The 25,533-nt window shown below is 45.1% G+C and overlaps 1 protein-coding gene across 1 annotated transcript in view; it reads left to right on the forward strand.

Moving 5' to 3' along the window:
• CCDC148 (coiled-coil domain containing 148) overlaps nucleotides 1-24,915 on the forward strand; it is a 304,783-nt gene extending 279,868 nt beyond the window's left edge. The window contains exons 11-15 of the mRNA XM_088461987.1: nucleotides 2,132-2,272; nucleotides 9,615-9,733; nucleotides 12,536-12,653; nucleotides 13,894-14,034; nucleotides 22,596-24,915. Of these exons, the coding sequence (XP_088318113.1) occupies nucleotides 2,132-2,272; nucleotides 9,615-9,733; nucleotides 12,536-12,653; nucleotides 13,894-14,034; nucleotides 22,596-22,742 (666 nt within the window). The 3' untranslated portion in view covers nucleotides 22,743-24,915. The remainder of the gene's footprint in view (nucleotides 1-2,131; nucleotides 2,273-9,614; nucleotides 9,734-12,535; nucleotides 12,654-13,893; nucleotides 14,035-22,595) is intronic.
• Nucleotides 24,916-25,533: the final 618 nt, after the last annotated feature.

The raw sequence follows: 25,533 nt of genomic DNA on the forward strand, positions 1-25,533 counted from the left end.
CCCTTGCTCACATCCGTATACTTTGGCAACATAGCAAAATAATCTGTAACATTGGACCCATACGCACAGTTAAGACAGGTCAGACCCCACTCAGGAATTGCTTAATTCAGTCTACGCTATGAGGCCTCAGGCTGCGTCTGGTATCGCAGTGGATAATTTATGCACGCCCCTCCAACGCCTTTGAAACGCACTGGCATGCCTGCATTCGGCCGACTATCCCCCGTCACCACCCACAAACGGCACTGCCTGTCAATCACTCTGCGATGGCTCTGCGTGGATACTGCGATCACAGTCCCGATTGCAGTGCCTGGTTCACGCATGCGCAGTACGCAACAATCGGCCGACTGCGTGCGTATAAGCAACTGCGATTCTTGCTGAACAGGCCCACAGTATGTAAGAGGAACTGAAGGCAGGATATGCCAGAGATGGATTAAACCACTAGACTGGGGGGCTGACTTGTGTCAATCACACCTGGTTGGCCAATAAGGGTTTTAGGGGAGTAGTACATACTTGCCAACTCTCCCTCATTGTCAGGGAGACTCCCTGAAATAGCAGCAATCTCCCTGTCTCCCTGAAAAGTCTACCAAAATCTCTTATTTCACCTTACCCCCATTATGACACTGTTATATAAAAGAAAAAACAGAGATATATACATTCAAATGAGATCATTAGTATAATTTCCCTGCATTTATTATAAGGCACAATGATCCCTATGGCTACATGTATTTTCTGAGAAGTATCAGTGTGTTTTCATCAACAAGTAGATCTTACTAACTGCTGTGGGGCTCAGTTACATTTGGATATAAGTCAGGTTTATGACACGCCCCTCAGATGTAGCAGTACACGCCCACTTTACCGCCGCCCTCATAGATGTTGCTTTCACAATCTCCCTGAAATGCTTTTTCAAAAGTAGGCAAGTATGGAGTAGTAGCAAGAACATTAGTTTGTTTTGTCTACCTTTTGCATTTCCCTCCCTTTTTCAGGTAGGTCATACCTACCAAAATTTTCAGGATGGTAATCAGGATTATGCACACGTGCATGTCTTAAAAGAAGGTGTGGCCTTGCAGGAAGGGTGTGTGGCAACCCCCATTTTCATCACTCTGGGCGCGTGCCCAGTACTTTCTGAGATGCTGGGCTTCCATCAGGCTCTCAACCTACTGTAAATAGATGCCATGCGCATGTGAACGTCATCTATTCACCTACTGCTCTGCTGCGAAGAGACTCAGACACTGATTTTCAGAAGACTCAAAGAAAGGGATTTCAACACCAATACACTTAACTTTAGTTACATCTTTCTTTATTTAACACACACATTTGTCAGTAATGTCATACCCTGAACTTGAACCCAGGATCTCACACATTGCAGCTGTTTGCTCTTGCATAGGAAACCTGGTAATTCTATCTATATGAAGCTATGTGTAATTGTCAGTATAAAACCAGATGTCAGGCAGCAGTGTGTGAGGTCTTGGGTTGGAGTCCCAGGTATGACATTGCTAAGAAATGTGTGTGTTAAATAAAGGAGGATGCAACTGAAGGAGCATATATCCTCCTGTACTTACAAGAGACTGCCAACCCCGTCTCCCACACAACATCAGAACATCAGACACTGACAAGGGGGCCCGCAGCGTGTTGATGATTCTGACTGCAAACAAGCTCACAGGTGAGATCATCAGCATGCTGTAGGCCCACCTCTGACTCTATGAGGAGGATTATGCACATTTGCTCCTCCAGTGACCCTATTGTGCCACTGGAGGAGGTATAGCAACACAATTTTGGGACTTTAGATGCGCCTACTAGGCAGACCCTTATCCCCTGTCTTGATACCCCTGCATGGGCATTGCATGTTGTCATAATATTCATTTGAGTTTCCTGTTTGCTAATTAACAATTAGCTTCTGGCAAAAAAAAAAGTGTGTTTGTGTGCCTGTTGTAAGTATTTAGATTAGCCAGGAACTAATATAATAATAATAATAATAATAATAATAATAATAATAATAATAATAATAATAATTACAACAGAATGCTGTAAAGTAGTTCTGACACCTAACTGCATTATAATTCAAGTAATATTCTTGTTACATTATGTGTAATCTGTTTAATGTATTTGAAATCTTCCTCAAATCCCATTTTAGGTCATGCAGTGGAGAGCGCACCAGGAGGAAGCTGCTAGATTAGAATCTTCTATCGCTGCCAGGAGACAACAAGAGGAGGAACAACGAGAAAGAGAGAGAATACAAAGAGAAAAGCTTCACCGAGTAGACAAAAAGGAAAAAGTATAAACATACTACTCATTTGCATATATTATTTAAGAGATTACAAATAATATCTCATTGCATCCTAATTAAAAATATTTGTTACAGCTGGTAATATATATTGGGTAGCTGTGTTTACACAGGATTCTAGGAAAATGCAGCTAAAGCTATTAATGCCTCAAAGGAACTAAATCTTACCATACAGCATTGTGCTGTGAGTGTAACATATACTGAATTATTCTGTAAATGTGGGTTTTTGTAACAGTACTACAGAGCCTGTGGGAGTGCTGCAGTAAAGTACCCTGCACTGCAGTACATTCTCGTCACAACTCAGCAACTCTGAGCAAAACAAACTTTATCCAGACGATGATATGCCATCGTATTCATATTTATAGCAGGTACAGAGCAAAGGAGCAGCTATGGCCTACATGGAGTGCAGGCATCCATTTTGTGACTAAACTTGTTTTCATCACTTCATGTCGTTTGCTCCTAGTAATTCGATAGATTGCATCCTCAGTAATCTCACTGTTTTCTAGTGATCAGATAGGCTGCACTCTCAATGATGTCATTACTTTCTAATGATCGGATAGGCTGTATCCTCACTCAGTGGCGTCACAAGGGGGGTGAGGGGTGACACCAAGGTGCAGACTCCCCCTCAATGACAGGAGCTGGGTGCTGCACTGTAGTATCCTGACACTGTAAGGAAGCCGGCACTGCACACCGGGCAGTCCGCATCTCTTGCACCCCCCTGGCCGTCCCAGTAAAAAGCATGGGAGTCGGGACTACAAGGTTTGGGCCGCGAGTATAAAACCCCATACACATTAGACGATATCTTGAACGATCTGGCCAATTACAACGCATCGGAACACCAAATCATTCAAATCGTCAAGTGTGTATGCACTATGCGTTCTCCCTCTGCATCTGTCGCATCTTCAGGTCTTCCCTACATGCAGCTCAATCTAACAATCTCGTTAACGATTTCCCGCAAATCGTGCAGTGTGTATGCTCTACCGGGTGACCAGGCGATATGTTAAGATTATTTCTACTGCAGGGTCCATAGGGCTCCACAGGAGACCTTGGGGTATAGGCGATGACGTTAGTCTCAGGCACCTCAATAGTTAAATTTGTGCTCCCAGGATGCACCGGGCCCCTCTCCTATTCCCTGCCCCAAGCCAAGGCACCTCAGTTTCGTAGGTGCTTGGCACGGAGTCGGTCACTTCAAGAGGGGCTGCATTGACAGCCCCAGAAAACTTTTAAAACTACAAGAGTGGTCAGCAGGGGCAGTCCAGCGGATGCCCATCCTGCCACTCCGACACCCCGCCGGCGCTGAGACGCTGGCATGGCGCCAGGGATCACGGCGGGTGTCTGGTGGTTTTGGCTAGCAAAAGCCTCCAGATGCCCAGGACCGTGGCCGGACTTCACAGGGGACGTTAAGGTAAGCAGCTGGCGTCCGCGGCGGGCGGGCCGCTGACATCACAGTCCTGTAGGCTTCCCAGGTGGGGGTCCTGTGGAGGCGGCTGCGCGTGTTAACAGGCATTGCGCCTGCTCTGACACTATACCATAAGGGATAGCGGGGCACAGTGTGCGGACGTTGTCGGCATCACGGGGGTTAATAGCATGCCAGGGGAGTGGGCCTTCCCTGTACTGCACAGCCGGCCCCTCCCCCACTGCACTGCGTGCCTTTCCACTGCGGTCTGGCGGTTGGAGGCAGCTTTCCTCCCTCAGACACGCCCCCTATGAGTCCGGCGCCCATTTTATATGTGCTGAAGCGCTGGTCTCACCGGGAGTTGCGATGCCTGGGCCTGCCTACATACCTCTCCTCTAAGCAGGTCAGTGTATGTAGCACTATTCCTACTAGACACAAGGTCTAGCTAGTTGATGATAGCGCAGGTTTTTCCTGGCATTGTATGTGTCTGTGCTAACACTCTCTGCCTGTATTTCTCTGTCAGCCATTTTATCTATCCCTGTACTTTCTCTTTCACAAGCCCCTTGCGGTGACACTGCTGCTCAGGGGTTAGTTTGCTTCACAGTTCAAACGATTATTGTACTAAGGAGTTTGACACACATTTATAATGTCTGGCAGTGAGTCTGGTCAGACTGATCTACCCCTCACACAGTCCTGCAACAGATGTTTGGCTGGAATAAGAGAGGGAGAGATTATTGTGGGAGGATTGTGTACCCTGTGTACCTGGAATGCAGGATTATCTGCTGGGCCCAGCTCTTCTCAAGAGCCTCCATGGGCTTGCTTTGCACAAGCACTAAATACCCTGATGGGTCGGCTTGCTGCACCACCAGTGACCCCACCATTGGGGTACGCTCCACAGCTTGCTATGCCATCTGCGTCACAGGGGACCCCCAGACAGTTGGCTGTGGCTCATAGTATGCCTTTACAACCTACTCCCTACCAAACACAGTCGGAACCTGTGTGGGTTAATACACTCACCAATACGGTACAAAACCTGATGGAGGTGTTACAGGGGGAGACTTTCCAGTGTTCTGTTAGGAAAGAGATACTGTCTTCCCAGTCTATGTACTATCAGGATGATGTGTCGACTGATGATGGGGAAATACAGGACTTATCTGTATCTGAGCTCCCTCTAAAAGAGGCGGAGCCCAAGTCCAAAATATATGTGCATGGCCTCATCTGTGCGGTCCGTGTGGCCATGGATATTGGGGATGAGGATTCCCCAGCAGCCAAATCCAAACATGCTTACTTTAAAGAAGTTAAAAGTTCAGCGACAGCTTTTCTGCTGTCTGATCAGCTGGTTGAACACTTGGAAGAAGCATGGAAAACTCCAAGCAGGAGATTTCAGTAACAGAAGAGATTGGAGACCACTTATCCATTCGAGGAGAAGTATTTCTCTAAATGGGAAACTCCACCTCAGGTGGATTCTCATATTACGCACCTTGTCAAAAGTGCGACACTCCCTATGCCATCCATGTCATCATTAAAGGATGTCACAGACAGGAAGGTGGAAATATGCTTAAAGTCCATTTATTCTCTTTCAGGGGGAGTGGCTAGGCCAGCTATGGCTATATACTTTGTGGCCAGGGCAATGGAGCATTGGGCTAATGCCCTGGAGGCGTCCTTGCCTGTAGAAGCTACCAGTGAACAAGTGGAACTGGTAGGTTTCCTCAGAGATTCAGCCACATATGTGAGTGAGGCTGCTCTGGAAGTTAGTATGCTAATATCCCGCATTCCATCAGACGCTCTCTCTGGTTGCGATCTTGGAGGGCGGATGCTGAGTCCAAGAAAGGGTTTACCCTTTAATGGCCAGGTACTTTTTGGTCCAGATTTGGACAAAATTGTGAACACTTTGGTGGCTGCCAAGTCTGACTGTTTACCTTCGGCCCCATTACCCTCGTGTTCTGGAACTCAGTAATTTTCGGACCTTCCGCCCTCAGAGTAAGGCCAAGGCTCAGTCCTTTCCCAGACCGTCCGGAACTAAGAAAGTCACAAAGCCCAAAAACCAGGCCCGGAATTCTAGGCGTCCAGCTGCCAAGCCCGAGGCTAAACCTTCAGCCTGACGGACGGGCCTCTCCTTGGGGGACCCCAAGGTGGGAGGCTGACTTCTTCAGTTCACCCAGTGTTGGTGTCATACCACAACAGACACTTGGGTAAGGGAAGTGGTCTCTCAAGGGTATGCCCTTTCGTTCCAAAACAGACCTCCACATGGATCAGGAAAAGGCATTGGAACTGCAGAGAGTGGTTCGATCTATGCTCCTACAGGGAGTTATAGTTCCAGTACCTATTCCCCAGAGGGGAACGGAGTATTATTCCACTCTCTTTTTGGGTCCAAAAGCCAATGGGACATACAGGCCTATCCTGAATCTCAAGTCCCTAAACAAGTTCCTCCGAACACCCCGGTTCAAGATGGGAACCCTGCGGTCAATTATACTGGCTGTGGAACCTGGGGATTTTATGGTGTCTCTGGACATACAGTATGCCTACCTGCACGTCCCGATAGCTTCGGCTCACCAGAAGTACCTCAGGTTCGCAGTGTTACATCAACACTTCCAGTTTCAGGCCCTGCTGTTTGGACTGTCCATGGCACCCAGAGTGTTTACCAAACTTATGCCGGTAATGGCGGCCCGACTGCGGCTGCAGGGGATCCATCTATTACCCTACCTGGACGACTTGCTATTGTTGGCCAGGTCTCCGGAATTGCTTCTTCAGCATCTGGTTGATCAACTGGAAGAAGTCCTCACTGATGCCATAACAGAGGATGCTACATCTCGGGGCTTTGCTGGATTCTTAACAACAGAGGATTTTCTTAACCAGGGACAAGATAAGCACGCTGCAGCAGCAGGTTCGCAGCTGCCTGCGCAGTCGCCACGTGTCGATCCACTCGGCAGTGCAGTTGCTGGGCTCCATGGTGTCGACTTTTGATATGGTGGAGTATGGCCAATTCCATTCCAGGCTGCTACAGACACTGATCCTGTCCATATGGGATGGATCTCCACGCCAGATAAGAACACAGACGTTGGTACTGTCTCCGGAGGTACGTCTGTCTCTGACTTGGTGGCCTCATAAAAATCACCTTACTAAGGGCCACCCCTTTTGGATTCCAGAGTGGGTCCTCCTGACGACGGACGCCTGTCCCCGGGGCTGGGTTGCAGTGACAGGTCCACACTTCTTCCAATGAAGGTGGACAATGGAGGAGTCCATGCTGCCAATAAATATATTGGAACTAAGGGCGGTTCTAAGGGCTCTTCAACAAGCACGGCTCATACTTCAGGGGCATCCCATGCAAGTCCAGTCAGACAACGCCACCACAGTGGCTTACATAAACCGCCAAGGAGACACTCGAAGTCAGGCGGCACTAGTAGAAGTGTCCCGAATCCTGACTTGGGCGGAGGTGAATCTCCCAGCCATATCACCGGTGTTTATTTCCAGAGTCCTAAACTGGGAAGTGGACTTCCTAAGCCATCACGACGTACACCCAGGGGAATGGTCACTTCATCAGGAAGTATTTCAACTTCTGGTAAACAAGTGGGACCTTCCCGAAATAGATCTGATGGCATCTCGGCACAACCACAAGCTGCCAAGGTACGGATCCAGGACAAGAGATGTGGAAGCTCTGCTGGTGGACACCTTGTCGGTCAAATGGACCTTCCAGTTTGTGTACCTGTTCCCTCCATTCTCCCTTCTGCCTCGGGTAATCTGAAAGTTCAAACAGGAAGGAGGTCTGATGCTGCTAGTAGCTCCAGCATGGCCCAGACGTCACTGGTACGCAGATCTTCAGAGTCTGTTGCCGCAGCGTCCGGACCTATTTTCGCAAGGTCCTTGCCTCTACCCGGACCTGAGTCGTCTGTCTTTGACGGCGTGGCTCTTGAGACTGCCTTCTTGAGTTCCAGGGGTTTCTCTAGCTCGGTGGTCAACACCATGCTCAGAGCTCGCAAGCCTGCTTCTGCGAGAATTTATCACAGAGTGTGGCATACTTTCTTTGAATGGTGTCACCCCAGAGGTTATAATCCTCAAACATTTGGATTATCCAGGATTTTAGCATTTCTACAGGTGGTCTTAGATCACGGTCTTCGCCTTGCTTCTCTGAAGGTGCAGGTTTCTGCCCTGTCAGTACTGTTTATCCGTAGGATTGCTACCCTTCCGGATGTACATACCTTTTATGCAAGGGGTGCTTTGCATCCAACCTCCTTTTATCCCACCGGTGGCTCCATGGGATCTGACTGTGGTCCTTAGGGCTCTACAAGGACCGCCATTTGAACCACTGGGCTAAGTGGATTTAAAATGGCTTACTATTAAAACTGTATTTCTTGTGGCCATTGCTTCGGTCAGAAGGGTATCAGCTTTGGGGGCTCTTTCTTGTCGTCCCCCCTTTCTGATTTTTCATAGGGACAGGGTGGTTCTTCGTACTCGCCCTGGTTTCCTGCCTAAGGTGGTATCCAGCTTCCACATTAATGAGGAAATTGTAGTGCCAGCCTTTAACTCCCCAGACCTCTCAGCTGGTGAAGCCTCTAAAGACCTATGTGGACCGTACCAACTCATTTCGGAAGTTGGACTCGTTTTTCGTCCTTTTTGGTTTCCGAAAGAAAGGATGGCCTGCCACTAAGCAGACGTTGGCAGGCTGGATTCGCCTGGCAATATCAGAGGCTTACATTCATGAAGGCCTTCTTGTTCCATCCTCTGTCAAAGCTCACTCTATTCGGTCTGTGGGTCCCTCGTGGGCAGCTAGTTGTGGTGCCTCAGCTGTGTAAGGCAGCCACTTGGTCTACTGTCCATGCATAAGGTATTATGCATTCGATACCTTTGCTTCTCAGGATGCCTCCTTCGGGTGGCAGATTATCCTCTCCGCACAGGAGCGTCCCCACCCTTAAGGAGGCTACTTTGGGACATCCCCAAGGTCTCCTGTGGAGCCCTATGGATCCTGCAGTAGAAAATAAGAGATATGGTAAGACCTTACCTTTGTTATCTCTATTTCTACGAAGTCCATAGGGATCCACAGGACTCCCACCCTGACGCACCTGTGCTGCAGTTGGGCTGTATTCTGGTCACCGGTTTCCATCTCCTTCTGTATGTGAGAGTGTGATACTTGTGTGTTCCAGAAATTCTTCCTTCTCTCTTCTCCTCCTCCGGCCATTGGCTTGTTACGAAACTGAGGTGCCTTGGCTTGGGGGCGGGGAATAGGAGAGGGGCCTGGTGCATCCTGGGAGCACAAGTTTAACTATTGAAGTGCCCGAGACTGACGTCATCGCCTATATCCCAAGGTCTCCTGTGGATCCCTATGGACTTCGTAGAAATAGAGATAACAACGGTAAGGTCTTACCATATCTCTTATTATCATTAACGATCTACCCACCAAATGATGCAAGATATATCGTTTGGTCATTTGGAAGATTGCACAGTGTGTGTGCACTATATCGTTTGTCCGGGAGTTCAAGGGAAATCTAGACGACCATCGCATCATTTGCAAGTTGTCTAGTGAGTATCCAGCAGATCTAGCTAACACTTATTTTGTATAGCCTGGAAAATTAGAGCTAGAATCTAATTGGTTTAATTTGCCTTGCAGGATTGTTAGTAAATCTTCCCCAGACAGCTATGTGTGGCATAAAACTAAAGTACATATATTATAACAGCATTTTTGTGCTTAGAGAAGGTGCAGGTGGGTAGTATCACGGAATGTGTCGCTTTGTCTTATAAATGTTTCCACTTACTTAGAAATTAAATCAACAGTGAAACCGCAGGAAAACAAAGCCTGGGATTTCAAGCCTCACAGCACATTTAAACATAACAGTATTTGCAAGAAACAATATCAAGATATTCTGGCCTTTGGGATTTCCTTCTGTATGGCTTGTCACGCAGGCTTAGGCACATTTTAACTCTCTTTTTTGCCTCACGCGACAGATACAAAAGTACAAAACTGAGAAGCAACAGGCGTGGGAAGAGCTACAGAGGCGAGATCTGCAACGCCTAGAGGAGCTGAAGTGTATAATGGCCCAACAAGCTGAGAAAGACAGAGAACGGCAAGTGCGGCACTGGCCAAACACCAACATATTGGGGGTTATTTCCTAAAGCAGTGCTATGGGCACAAAAGCTTTATAACCAATGGGAAGTGTCATAGGCCCTGATTCAGAGGTGGAGACAATGCCAATACTTGCGTATTTTGAGCACTTGTTTTTTAACTGCGCAAGCATCAGTGTTGCACGAGCCAAGTTTGATTACCAATGGTATTTGTAGTGAGTGGGGATTTGGACACAGAGTGATTGACAGTCAGTGAGCGTTTGTGGGAGGTAACGGGGGCGGTGGAGAGTCAAACGCAGGTGTGTCTAGACCGTTTGAAGGGAATGTCATTGGCCAGCAATTGCATCTGTGTAAACGGTTGCAATGGCTTTGGTGGCTGACTACTGATGGTCATTCTGAGCAATCATAGGGTTGCTCAGAGGATCGATGAGGCGACCGATGTGTGACGATGTGTGACACCGATGTGTGACACAAGCAGCGGATCAGAGACGCAGCTGTACAAATCCCGATGGCTAAGACATTTGCATATTTTCGCAGAACCGCGGTGTTACGGAAGCGCAGTCTTGATGGAATTTGCGTGCACCTCTGAATCATGCCCATATGCTCCCATTTCTGTAGTGCACTAGCCAAAAATATAATCTACGGTCTGATTGGTTGCATTGGCTACATTTGCGCACGTAGCTCCATTTTATTAAACAATCCCAAGCTGGTGTCCAAAATCATCACTAGCAGATTTCTGCAGAACTCTCCAGCAAAGGGTTAAACCTTGGATAACTTGAACAGTTGACTGTTATGGGCTGAGACGCCAAGTAAGCTGCAGAGTTTTCACAAATCTGGAAGATTAGTATTGATCCCGCAACACAAGGGAGTCCGTTGTGTACCTGTGCACCACACAGTACAGGGCGAATAGGTTTGCAGTGAAACCATTAACAAACATACCACTGCAATTTTGTTGGCTTGCAGAACTGTTGACTACACTCTGGCACTTCCATCAAATGTCTTGCATGGGTGGTGTGGAATGTGGATACTTATAGAAACTCTGTGAAATATATTCTAACTTTGGTTATTGTTTATATCATCACTTAGTTTGGTTCTTAGTGATGTTAAAGATAACCACATAACTCACAATTGTTTGTACAGTATATTTCCTACAACGTACATGCTTTATTCTATGCTCCTCCATCTTAGTTACTGCAGCCAGACTTCATACCACCCACAGTACTTTCAGCGTAGGGATGGCCATTGACCATCAATGGTTAACTATCAATGTTAGATGGTTTTGCCATCATGGTACAGAGATCCCCAATGTTTTTTTTTTCCTACTTGGCACTGGGACACGGAGCCTAGCTCCGCCCCCTGGTATGAACCATGAACCTGCCCCACCTCTGATCCTCTGATTGGCACAGCAAATAATAGAGCAGGGATGACCATCGGTGGGTGAAACCATAGATGGTTCCCGTGGTGATGGTTTCATACCATCAAGGTTAACCACCAATGGTGATTGTCGAAGGTTAACCCATTGATGGGCATCCATATCTCAGGGATTATCATAGAATGTACCATTTCCACCTATGCACCTGGGTGCACCCCTTTCAGTAGGATGACACTCATTCATAGGTACACACCCACATCCTGGTGTTAGGAACACCCCCCTGGATATCAGTCTGCACTTACGTTTGCTGGCTGGCACATGCAAGGTGAACAGAGTGGTAATATCACTGTAAAGTACTGCCTACTACCATTTGAGGACCATTTGTTTAATTAATTTCAATTATTGTCCCAGTATACTGCTCATTGAACCTAATTTAGGAGTTTATTCAATAGCATCCAGGGATGAAGCTGATTTTCTATTGCCGCTTACCACGGTGATGGAAAATCTCTTATTGCAAAAAATTATCAGAAAAATCTTATCAGCTCAACAATACTAAGCAGTCTCTGTGATACTCACCCGGAGCTCCAGTCTGAGAAGAAGTGTGCATGTGTGATTCGGTAAGCTGTTTTTGTCTGATTATAACAAACTTACCACGTCCAGTTCTATCAATGTCAAGGAACCCCCATAAAAATTCTGTTCTGAATAGGAAACCTAATTACGCAGTGAAACTGAAAGCCCAAACTTTGGCTTTCAATTCCGCTTACTAAAATAAATCAATAAAAATAGATAAAAATATAACAAAAAAATAAAATACATTTTAGAATGAAAAAAATGCTTTTTTTTCAGCTAATGAATATTTTTTATTAATTTTCTTCTGTAAGAGAATAGAAAAAGTATTCTACAATCCTTCTCAAATAGGGCCCCAATATTTTGCATGGGGCTTCAAGTGCTGACATGACTTGGTGGACCTTACCGCTGGCGAGGATTACCACAGTCAATAACGGTATTTTTGTTTTTTTACAGCATTGGCGCTCATGTCTCCAATTCATAAATTATCCTTGATGTTCTTACTTTCCCATCTCCTTTGTTAGAAAGAATAACATAATCTCTGCTACATCCATCCCTCTGTTGTCCCCTTGTGTATTTGTACTGACGGACTCAGTTTTAAAAATGATCTGAACCTTTATTGATCGAGCAATCGAGATAAAAAGGCGTCCATCATAGCCTGTCAGGAAGATGTGAACGTTTCAGAAATAAAGTCACAGGCCGCATGCAAATATGTTGTTTTGACATTGACCTGAATGGAGCAGAGCAATATGCTCAGGATAAACATAACACCAATACTATTTTATTTTATCCTGCCTAAGGAAGCAGCATGAAACATGAATTGTACAAACTGGGGAAGTCATTCTCCCGCAACATGTCTTCTCAGGGTTGTTTACCGGCAGCAGATGTTGGAGAAGCGTCTGTCAGACAGACAGGAGATGGCTCTGCTTGAGGAGCACGTAGAGTTAGAGAGACAGAGAAGGCTTCAGGCTCTGCGACAACAGGTAATATGTCTTTGGGAATGCTGTAGTGTGTGCTTCAGTACCTTCATAGGAAGGAGTCTGTGTGACACTAGGGCACCTGTCCCCTCCTCACAGTGGGTGCAGCCATTTTGTGAACCGAATATGACAATATTCATGAGAATATTCATCCTCTTAGCAGGATTACTAACCCTAGAAAATATTCTTTACTGACAACCATATACATTTTGTTAACCTATTTATTTCATTAAGTATTTATATAACCCACCCAGAAGATTTTTTTTTTATGATGAATGCTATGTGACATTTATTATTGGCACGCGATGTCAGGTTTTATTATTTTCTTGCACAAATTGCGCTAATGGTTTATTAATGGTTAATAAACTTATGAAGTTTTTCAACCATGCCCCCTCGTGAATCAAAGAGAAGAGTTGTATACAAGCACAATGGTTCGCGTACAACTGTGATAGTTCCTGAACAGCGCATGGGCAGGATCTGTACGCCAAGAGGGGTGGGGGGGCAGGTACAAATTACCCGGGCCCGGGCTTGTTGGAGGGGCCCAGCTGGGGCCTGGGTCCGGCACCGCTCCCCCCCCTCTTACATCACAGCAGCCCAGCACACGCTGCTGTGTGCTGGGCTGCACTGGGAGACTGCTCGCGGCTGTTAAGAAGCAGCCACAGCAGTCTCCTATGCTTCTGGGGTGAGCGATCAAGCTGATTATGCCCCCCACTGGTTATGCGCCGGGCTGAGGGGGCTCATTGCACCCCCTCGCCAGCGCACAGCGCTGCAAAACATTTTTTTTACCTAAGGGTGCGTGGCCATGCCTCCCACAATTAGGCCATGCCCCTTTTTTACCGCTGCCCAGCACAGCCCTTGACGGACCTGTCTGTACTGCACATGTGCCAATCATTGTCTGCGATGACGGTCGCAGTGCCCCCTAAGCTGCAGCATGATTGACATACTACAGCAGTTTGGGGGAGGGGCGACGAGGGCCAGCGTCCCAGAAAATCATGTTTCTGTTTCTGGCATCTTAAAATGAGACAGTAATGTCAAGGTCTCTAAGGGACAGGTGCCAATATATACATGCTGGTGAGCATTAATTCTCTTTGCTATAAAAGGTCCTTTGCATTTAATGGCTGCAGTATTCCATAACGAATGATGAAAATGTATAATGTTGGAAATTTGAACGGCATACGTTACCTCTAACCTATATGTTTCGATGTAGTATTTAAACCTATCTTGTGCTCTTATTTGTGCATTGCAGGTTGCTGTAATAGCTGAATTTGATCCCATCAGAATGATGAGTGATACTAAAGCATGGAAAGCTAAAATGGGTATTGGGGCAGAGGAAGATGTGGTTCTCCAAAAACCACTTTTTGAATTATATACATACAATGAACAACAGGTATGTGTAATGTTTTTATGACTTTCCTGTATGTAAGCCTATTATATGATGCACAAACAATGATTTTTATTTTATTAAAACTGATTAAAAACCCCAGATCTCGCCTTGCACTCCCACAAATTGTTGTTCCGTATTCTAGTAGCTGCCAAAAAATGGATAGTTCGCAATTTGAAAAACCCTCTCCAACCATCTCTCTCTGCTTTAAAGTTGCAAATTTGGCATATTGCGGCGATGGAAAATATCACTTATTATCTCCACTAAAGGGGCCATCTGATGCTCTTCTATAAAGGCATGCCGCGACGGGGAGGACCATTCTCCTCGCTTCACCCTTCCTTGCTCGTATTACCTTGGATAGGTACTCTTCTTTGTCTCTAGAATTATACCTTCTGCACATCCTCAATATGCTCTGTCTTCTCAAGTAGTCCTGCCCGCCCCCCTTACACTTAAGCTGGCCACACACTAGACCAACTTACATCCAACCAGCCAACTTGTTGATTGGTTGGAATGAAAATCTGGTAACGCATGGGAGTAACTGATGATCATCAATTTGCTCCTAAATGCCAGAAAACAGATGAAAATTGTCGTCAGACAAGTTTGTTAAATGTTTGATCTAAACAATTTGTTCAAACAACAGTTTTTGTCCATTTTCCCGCGTTTGGGAGCAAATTGCTGATTGTCATTTACTTTCATAACTTACCAGATTTTCATTCCAACCAATCAACTAATTGGCTGGTTGGACAGATAATCTTTAGATGTGTGGCCAGCTTTACACTTCCCCCTCGGCCTACCCCCCTGTACTTTGTTTTCTATTGGTTCTATTTATATGTTCTGATTTGTATTGTATTAACACTATCTGCACTCATTCATATGCTCAGTCTGTCTACGCTCATGATCTCTTTAAATAATGAACTGATTAAAAAAAAAAAAACTGATTAAAAAGTAGTCCATGGTTATAGCTTTGAGGGTCTCTTTCTGGAAGGGGTTGCACTTTAAAATCCTGTTCGACAGAACACAATATTTGTAATATATATAATTTAAATAGTCATGGAAACTCAGCAATTTCACTGTAAAATGTAATACTTTTATTGTTGATTGAGGCTGAGGTGACGGTTTCAGTAGTTGATTGCAGATAGTTTTATTGGACTGTGTGTAGACTGACAGCATGCAGAGCCCAGTGACTCTTGTGACACGTCCATCATAACCTAGAGAAACGCACTTAGGATCCCTTATACAATGTCTGTTTACACCTCTAGACTCCTAACCATTGATAGACATGAGTGATCCGCACAGCTGCTGCAGATGACCTTTACCATTTCCCTCATATTTTCCCAGTGTTAGATTTTCTGTTTTATTTGAGGAGGGTTTGTCTAATCCTCCCGAGAGCTGAGCAGATGATCCATATACAGTCCAAATGCACCAACCTTTATACCAGCTCTGCAACACTCACCAGTATGAAGACTGTCACTGGTCTGTGTTATTACAGAGAGACTTCACAACATTACCAAGCATAACATTTCCAACTTACACTAAAAGAAAAGAAATATACAGTAGTAAATTATTTTATGTAATCATTTATAGGTTCTGGAATGGCTAAGACTAAAATATTGAAAATAAAAAGCACAAGATATGGACACAGGGCCTGATTCAGCAAGGAACGCAGTTGCTAATTTGCACGCTATCGGCCGATTGTTGCATAGTGTGCATGCGCATACATCGCAGTGGGCGTGCGTGATCCAGCCACTGCGATCGGGACTGCGAACGCAGTGACTACGCAGACCCATCGCAGAGTTATTGACAGGGAGTGCCGTTTGTGGGTGATAAAAGGATGGTGGTCGGGTGAATGCAGGCATGTCAGAGCGTTTCAACGGCGTTGCAGGGGCGTGCATAAATTAGTCACTGCGATGCCCTACGCAGCCTGAGGCCGGGTAGCGTGCGTGGTTGTTAGCAATTTCTGAGTAAGGTCAGGGCTTGTGCAAGTGTGCGCGAGGCTGCGATGGTTCTCATTGTACCAATGTTTTCGTAGTCCTGTTAAACATTAAGCTGGGCGTCGTTATGTAGTGCAGCAGCGGCATTGCGATCGCAATGGATTAGCATACTATCGCAGTTGAACTGCATGCATAATCGCTATTGCATTCGCAGTTGCGTTTCTTGCTGAATCAGGCCCACAATTTCTCACAAAGGCCCCCATTTATTAATGATCGCAATTGCAATCCATCTGGGCATGACATTACCACCCATGATCGCATTGCAAGATGTGATCCTGTCGCCGGAATGTATCATCCAAATGGAGCCCATCCCTGCGATGTGCCCGGAGAGCTGCCGGGGCTGCAGCGCATGCACAGTCACGCTGACTGCACATGCATGGCGGCCATTGCCAGGGGAGGATTCCAGAATCTCCGATACCTGCAGCGATCCCTCCATTCCCGCTGGCAGCCGCAGCCCCCATAGAGGAGGATGCGATGGAGGATGCGATGCTGCCAAATTTACCAACATCTGATGGCGTTAGCCACTGTAGCCTATGGGCTACACTTCGCATAATAAAGCTGGGAGAAGGTTCCTCCCTCGGCAATGGCGGCCGTCCTTTCAGACACATCGCAGGGATGGACTGCTTCATACATCTGGGGAAAACGTAATATTTGCAGTTAACCCCTGATAACCTGTGTTTTCGGGGGTTTAGCTGCAAATATACAAAGATAAATGGACCCCAAAGGGTATGTCACCAGTATGGCAGCCATCTTGAAGTCGGTGACTCTAATTTTTTAATTGGGATGGTAGTCATGTAACATATCAAACAGATGCAGAATTTCACATGAAAAACAATGCTGTTCTTCTTTCTAATGTATCTTTATTCATTCTTGAGTTTTATCATAAAGTTTATAGGATATGTTCGAAGTGCTGTCCACTATGTTGCAGTGTTAAGGCTATTCTCTTTTCCCATTCCTGATAAACCTTGACCAACAAGTCTAGCTGAATCTGAACACAAGATCAACAATTTGTTGTTGATGATAACGATCTTACATCTTCACAACATAAACACGTTTCTTCAGGTAACCCCACAGAGAGAAATCCAATGGAAAGCTACTGGACTGGACCTCTATGGCCCACAAACCACACCATAACAACTGTTTTGCCGAGGCTACAACCCTACAGGCATCCATCCAGTGAGGTTATGACTCTGATCAGTACCTGTGGTTCTGTTTGTTACCTCACAATTGCCGAAGAAATTTGCCTCATCACTAAACAATACCTGGTGTGGAAAATGAGGGTTCACTTGAAATAGCTGTGTTACCCAGTGTACAAACTCCACCCGACGGTCTAGGTTATCCTCAGTCGGGTGTTGCAACATCTGAATCTTGTAGGGGTGCAATTTATGTGTAGACAATTCTCCAAATGGCCGTACAACCAACCCCACATTCACGAAACAGACAAGTGCTACGTTGTGGGCTGTTTGAAAATGATGCCAGCGCAGCAATTGTTGCTTCATCTGTAGCTGTTTTTGATCGTCCACTCACTTTTTTGTTCATCTGCAACTGATCCAGTTTCTTTAAATGTGACAAGGAGTTAGGCCACCCATTACTCACAGTACAGTTGCCATTTTGTGTGACGGTTAAAATCATTTGCAATAGCATGTGTGCTTCTTTTTCCAGATATCTAGACAATCTCAACACGTTCTGTTTGTGTTAGTGCCATTGTCATTAATGTTACTACCTCCAAAAGAAAACTCACTTAAAACTTGAGAATGAATAAAGATATGTTAAACGGATGCAGAATTTCATATAATGGTGTTCTTCATTTTGATATGTCACATGACTACCTTCCCAGTTAAAAAAGTAGAGTTGCATCCAAGATGGCCGACTTCAAGATGACCGCCATACTGGTGACATACCCTAAAAAGTTTTCCCCAACTCCCATATCATATGTGTAGACAGTGGATTAATTTTCCTTACTCATTTCCATTTATAAGGGTGTTTACACACTTATGGACACCTGTATACATATCTAGTTACATGCAAAACTTTATGAACCACAGGTTAAATTTTTCTTCCACTGAATTTCTAAATGAAAAGACATTAACACGGCCCCTGCTGGGTACAAACAACTGTAACCTATTTCTGCATGTTTTATGGTATAATTATTTATGGGCTGAATGAAGAGACCAAATTAAGTGCTGTATGTTGCATGTGAACAAGTTTGGTCACTCTTCCAATTGATTCAAAGATGCTTTACAAAGTATAAGCCAGGTGGAGACATTTTCAGAGTTGAATAAAGACTGTGACCCCTCTAACCTCTCCGGATATTGTTCATATTCCAAAAAATTAAAGTGGAACCTTTAAAACAGGGTACAGTGGGCCTCAGGGCCGTAGCTAGGGTAGTGCGGCCGGTGCCATCGCACAGGGCATCACAGGTCAGGGGGCGCTGTTTGGGCCTGTCAAATTTCTGTTTATTATCATTCTCACTTGTAGCTTCCTCTTATTTCATCCCCAGCATCTCCTGGCCTCTCCTATCTCTTCACTGGCCCTTCCCCATGAAGCCATGGCCCTTTTTTGGGTGAATTATGTCCATTTGAAAAATGAGGGGGGCGCCGATGCTCTTTCTGGCACAGGGCACCAAAAAGTCTAGTTACGGCTCTGGTGGGCCTGATTCAGGCCCGGATGCTATGCTGCGCTCGCTTGCATTGAGCGATTTTTCGCAATCTGCGCATGCGTATGAGTCGCAATGCACGTGCGCGAACCAGTCATTGCGATTGTAAAGTGCTCGCCCGTAGCCCGCAGTCGGGCCGCTATTTTGAGTGACAGACAGTGCCGTTTGTGGGTGGTAATTGGGGAAGGTGCTTGAAAACGGGGGTGTGGATGTGCGAACGGAGGCGTGCTTGACCGGCGTTTAATGGGTGTGCATAATTAGCAAAGTAGCGTCATTACACATGTGACTGGGTTGTATTTTAGCCAGAATTGATCGCAATGTTGTGGAGGGAAAAGGCTACCACAAGCACTGCGAGCAGCTCCGATGGCTCTCGATGTTCCCGATTAATCCTGCAACTGCCGGTGATGACGTGTGTTGCGAGTGGCAAAGGGGCGTATTTATACAGGTGCGAACGCATAGTGCGGCCGCTCGCTATTACTTAGTGGCCGGCTTTACGCGACACAGTGCGAGCACATGATTTAAATAGCCAGCCCCTTTTAGCCAGCGAGCGGACGCAAATAGCGTCCGGGTCTGAATCAGGCCCCGTATCTGAAAACTCTGAGCCTGATTAAGTAAGGAACACTATTGCGATCACAATAGCGATTACACACACAGTCTCACTGCGAAGATATGCTAATGATTGTAGTCGCATTGCCATAAGCAGCCTAACATAAGGACGCCCACCTTACCTTACACACATCCGTAATACTTTGCAGGACTGCAAAACAATTGGGAACATTGAGTACAATCGCAGCCTCACGCACACTTACACAAGCTCTGACCTTACTCAGAAATTGCTAACCTCAGCGCACGCAGTGAAAGCCCAAGCTGCATATGGCATCGCAGTGCCTAATTTCTGCGAGGCCCTGCAATGGTGTTCAAACGCACTGGCACATCTGTGTTTTGCCGACCATCCTCCCGTCACCACACCCAAATGGTGCTTCCTGTCAATCACTCTACGATGGGTCTCCATAGTCACAGTCCCGATCGCAATGGTTGGTTTGCACATGCAGACTGCGATGCATATACATGTGCAGAATGCAACTATTGTCTGCGTAATCGCAATAGTGATCCTTGCGGAATCAGGCTCTCTGTCCTCAAGACACCCTAACAGTCCAGGTTCTAAGAATATCCATAACTGTGGACAGATGGCATAAACAAATTGAGGGCCTGATTCACTACGGTTCGCAATTCTGCTTATATGCACGTACTGCAGTTGCTGATATCAGCGCTGCTATGTAAATGTGTGCATTCACAGTGCGACTGCAGCCAGACATAAGAACGCCCACTTCCCATTACTCATATCCATATACTAGGGCAACCTAGCAAAATCATCAGTAACATCGGACCCATATGCACAACTGCACAAGCCCTGACTTTACTCAGAAATTACTAACAGCCATTCACACTATCATTGCCATGGCTGCTTATGGCCACGCAGTGAATCATTTATGCACGACCCTGCAATGGCGTTGAAATGCACTGACATGCCTGCGTTCGCCCGACCCCCCCCCCATCACCACTCACAAATGGCACTTCCTGTCAATCACTCTGCTCTGGGTCTGCGTAGCCTCAGCAATCGCAGTTCCGATCATAATTTCTAGTTCACGCTCTGTGATGTATACGCATGCGCAGAATGCAACAATCGACCGATTGCGTTCGTATTAGCAACTGCGTTCCTTGCTGAATCAGGCCCAGAGATACCAATTAAGTCACCTGTGCTTACACGTGTATATCTATAAACCCTATACTGATAAGCATGGGCGTAACTACCATAGCTGCAAGAGGTGCAGCTGCTATGGGGCCCAGAGCTGAGGGCCCCATCTTCCTTGTCACAGTTACATATGTTATATACATCTTTCACCATTGGGTGGTGCATAGGGGCCCTTACAGACTTTTCTATGTGGCCTTCAAATGCCTAGTTATACCCCTGCTGTTAGGGGTATATTTACTAAGAATCCTGACTGGCCGAGATTGCATTCCAATTAGAATTTCCCCTGATTTTTAAACACAGAGATTTACTAAAGGCAGAAATGGGTGTTTAAAAATATGATTCTACCTGCAAAACACAACCGAACATACAAATAGAAGTCAATACACTTTCAAACCAACTCGAAAGTACTTTCCATAGACAGGGATTTACCAAGAATGGTGTTTGCAAACACAATTGTACATGGAGCAAACTCGGGCCAAAATAGAAGTTTTAAATAGACACCCTCCTCAGCAGCGTATTCAGCAGGAGCACTGCACAGATCAATGTGATCTGTGCAGTGCTTCTGAGCTATATGGGTAATAAACGGTTAAAAAGCATAACCAGCCCTGAACCTCTGAGCCCATTCTGGTACAGGAAAATCAGGGAAAAAACCAATGTGGGTTTTCCCCTATTTTCCTACAAGCAGCACCAGGCTGATCCAGCCGAGGTGGTAATGCCACAGCAGGGAGACACACCCCTCCCGAGAATCAACCGGCACTTGGCTGAAAGCACAGGGCTCTTCCCTGTACCCCCCAAAGGTGGTGGTTGCAGGGGTAATGGGTTAAATATAGAAATAATATTGTTATTCACAGTGGCACTACAGGTCCCAGCAAGCCTGCACTGCAGCACTTTTAGAACCACAAGTGCCAGCAGGCCGCTGTCACCTTTACCCCACTGTGAAAAAAAAGACATAACACAGAAACCAAACGTTTTAACACTTTATTACACGTTCACTCACTCATTCTGGGGCTTAGCAGAAAAACGAATCGATTACCCATGTTGTATATATACCGCTTCCCCGGAGACTGACAAGTAACCCGCGAGGGTTCCTGCACCTTAAGGTGGGTAAACACTGGAGCGACCGGCAGTCGGTCCGATGTTCAGGGCGATTTGCCTTCACCCTGGACATCGTATGATTGCTGGTACACATTACCAGAGTTAGTGAACGACGGAACGATTACTTGTTCCATCCTTCATTAATATGTATGGCGCCGCATGTGATATCATGTGATTGGACGTGAATCACGTCCAACCACATGATATAACATGTGACCACAGGAGTGCGCAAATTGGGCATACACACTGCACGATATGCGCGATTTGTCATTCCTGTTTGGCCAAATCAGGCCAATATCACTCTAGTGTGTACCAGGCTTTAGCTATGATTGGTTAAGAGTCAGACCACTCTTAACCAATCAGCAGCTGCTGTCATATACTGCATACAGGAAAGGGTGGACTCGCAGCCAAGTACAGTGTGAGTGAGTGATGCCGGTAAGCACCTGATTGGCTGGCGGAGGGAAAAGAGCAGCGGCTTCACGGTGTGATGTTCCAGGAAGGGGAGTGTGTGCCTGGATCGGTGAGATTCTGGCCTCTCCAACAGCCAAGGCACGAGTAATTCGTACCCACTCCATCCCCCTCGCAGCGCCCCTGCCTGAAGGGTGGGTTAGGGTTAGGCACCAGGGGGAGGGTTAGAGTTAGGGATTAGGGCAGTGTTGGCTAACCTTGACACTCCAGCTGTTGTGGAACTATATATCCCAGCATGCCCTGCCACAGTTTTAGCATGCCCTAATAGCAAAACTGTAGCAGTGCATGCTGGGTTATGTAGTTCCATAACAGCTGGAGTGTCAAGGTTAGCCAACACTGCATTAGGGGGAGGGTTAGGCACCATTTGTGTGTTGACCATTTGAACCTGTCGACCATTTAACCATGTCTTCCTTTTGTCCCTGTGGATCTATTGCATGTCGACCATGTGGTGACTACCTTTTTATTGTCAATCTTTTGTACCACACTTGATATTACAGTTCAGTCAGGTAGGATATTGTTAGTCTATAAGCACAAAGTTGATTACATTATCTGTAAAATGTCAGTCTGTCCTTTTAAAAGCCTGCTTATCTTCCCTGTCATATAGATTGTATCTGACCAGAGAGTCCGGGTTGAGATGGCTCTTCGAGAGGCTGGACTTCATACCACCCTGTACGCTAAGGAAATCTGGCCTAAAATCCCTCCACCAAAACCTCCGAGGAGAGATATGGAATCTACGGTTTTTAGAAAATAGAACTTCTATTGTGTTATTTGTTCCTCGTGTAATTATTTATAGTGTTATCAGAGCTGCTATTATATCCTGGATTTTATGGAAGACCCATTACATTATGCACACTGACCTAGCACTAGACATATAGCAGATTACATTATGGCTCTGCAGTAAGTATCATTTTATTCAGTGCTAGGATGGAAATGGAGACATTATGTGTGAGACGGGCTGACTGGAGGTGACAGCTACACTGCTCTTGTGGAATTTAGCAGCTCTTCTGGTTTACTAAGTGTTTATGGCAAGACATGCTACCAGCACAAGATAAATTGCAGGATGTTCTAATGGCTTCTGATAGAAATATAAGCTTTTATTTAATCTATATCTCTCAAGACACATCCCTGGTGTGTGACCAGGGGGGCTGATCGTTGTCTTATTATCACCAGTGTGCTGCTCACCCTAGGCAATTTGGACCAAAGTTTTCTACTTTTGTGTAACCAGTCGTCAAATTAAGAGCTCATTAACTACCAAATGGCCTACAGTGGCCTTTATCATCCCAGAGATAGCCGGCATCTCTTATGTACAGCGTATTACTGTACTAATAGGATCCCATGAGCGAGCATCTAATTGTACATGGTATAATGTACTTTCTACTGTAATTTACAAGGTTTTCTTAAATTAAGTGATTTTCTACATGCCATGGGTCTTTGAAGTCACTTTTATCAGGATGAATCCCATATATTAATACAATATGCAAAGTACCCTAACGAATACTGAGGCAATGACATTGGAACTCACTAAATATATTAGATTATACATACACTTTAGTTAATGCAGGTTTACATCAGTAAGATTGTGTTTCCATGTCCAGGTTTCAGGGCTTATTTTTAAATACTATTGGTAGCATAAAATAGAAGATTAATGGCAATTCTTCATGTAGCAATTTACAGAATATAAATGACCCCAATAAATATGTTTATTATCTATCTCACGTTATCATTTTGCTACTACTATGGCAGAAATCTATGGTCAAGATACAACACTGTATAACAATATTTTATTTATTTCTCCTTTATCACATATTGCAAATATACAGTACTAAATAACATCAGTATACATACTTCAAGAAACACAATTATTACAATAAAAATAAATACAAACAATGATCTTTGTCACAGATAAATTCAAAAGTAACAACAGCATCAACAGTAAACAGTAGATTGAAAAGGTTACATAGGAAAATACAATGTATCAGAATGCCATGGGGTCAATTCAATTAGCTGCTCTCTCCCCCGGACTCGCAGATTTTTGTACGCAGCCCTATAAGTCTGGAGCTACCATCAATGCGGCATATAGCCTCAGGAACTCGCAGAGCAAGTCTATTTGAATTGACCTCAATTTGTAAAATATGTTGTCTATTGGAATTTGTAACGTATAGTGGTGTGCGCCTATTTGTATACTGAAGCAACATTAATGAAAATGCAGTCTATGGATAAAATAAGGACTGGTGATATTACAGGGCAATGAAGCATTATTGTTATCTGAACCTATCAGCTTTCATTGGGCCTGATTCAGACCCGCTCGCAAGCGTTATGCGCTCGCAAGCGGGTCGATGGTGGGGCATTGTGCACGTGCACCGTGCGCAATGTGCGTGTGCAAGCCCCGGAGCGACTGAGAAATGTACTTGCTCCGGGGCTCGCTACAAACGGGGCGGCTGTCGATATTAATCGACAGCTCCCCCTGTTTCGTAGGCGGGGAGGGGGGGTGGCTGAACAAACAGAGGCGTTCCTAAAGGAATGCCTGCCATTTGTGGGTGGCCCTACTGACATCACGAGTGATGTCAGTAGTGAGCTTCCGGCTCTATTAGAGCCGGAAGCTCACTGGGGCTTGCATCAGACAAGACCCTACCACAAGACCGATGGTCGAGACCATCGCGGTAGTCACCCACAGCTTAGCGAGCGGCCAGGAGGCCGGATCAAAAAAAAAAAAGTGGCCGCCCTGATACAGAGCGAGCGCTCGCTTTTTGTGAGCGGCTCTGAATCAGGTCCATTGTGTTTTACTGTATGTGTTCCTGAATAAAGGGATGGTTTTGCTTTAATAAAATTGTCTGTTTAAATACTGCAGCAAAAATAAGCGCTATACACATACACTATATGTAATAATACATGACATTATGTGAACATTTTCAATAAAATGAATATCTAGCAAAGTTTTAAATGTTTATCTTTATAGACTGGAATAATTAGATAATTCCTAGAATTATTATAGTTTTTAGATTGATTTTATATTTTTGGTTTATATATTGATTTTCAAAAAATACTTGCTTAAGTACAAAAAAGTTAATTATCCTGCAAATTACATTTTTTATTTCAATCATTTGGCAAATGATGATAAAAAAATAAAATATTTTCTAGAGTTATTTTGTATTGCACATAAAAGATACATTAGTTTTAAACCACAGAAGAGAATGGGGTGGGTGAAAGTTGGATAAAAGCAGTGACTATTACTTCAATACAATACTTCACTGCACAAACAATCACATGTATCATTCAAGGACTATGATTAGTCAAAAACATATCAGCACTGACATATCGTAGTCCACTCTTGGTTTAATGTACTTTCTGAATACAATGACTGTGTAATAATTAATCATGGGCTTCAGTGACCTTGAAGTATTTTAAATCATTACCCATGATAAAGCATAACAACATTCTAGAGGGCAAAATTCTTTTGCCTTGTTAACCTCTTTTATACCAGATAGTAATGGTGGCTCCTATCATGGAAACTTCAGATAGTGTTCCAGACCGCTCTACTTTAA

Source organism: Taudactylus pleione, unplaced genomic scaffold (assembly GCF_031769625.1).
Source record: "Taudactylus pleione unplaced genomic scaffold, aTauple2 ptg001137l, whole genome shotgun sequence".
Taxonomy (NCBI): domain Eukaryota; kingdom Metazoa; phylum Chordata; class Amphibia; order Anura; family Myobatrachidae; genus Taudactylus; species Taudactylus pleione.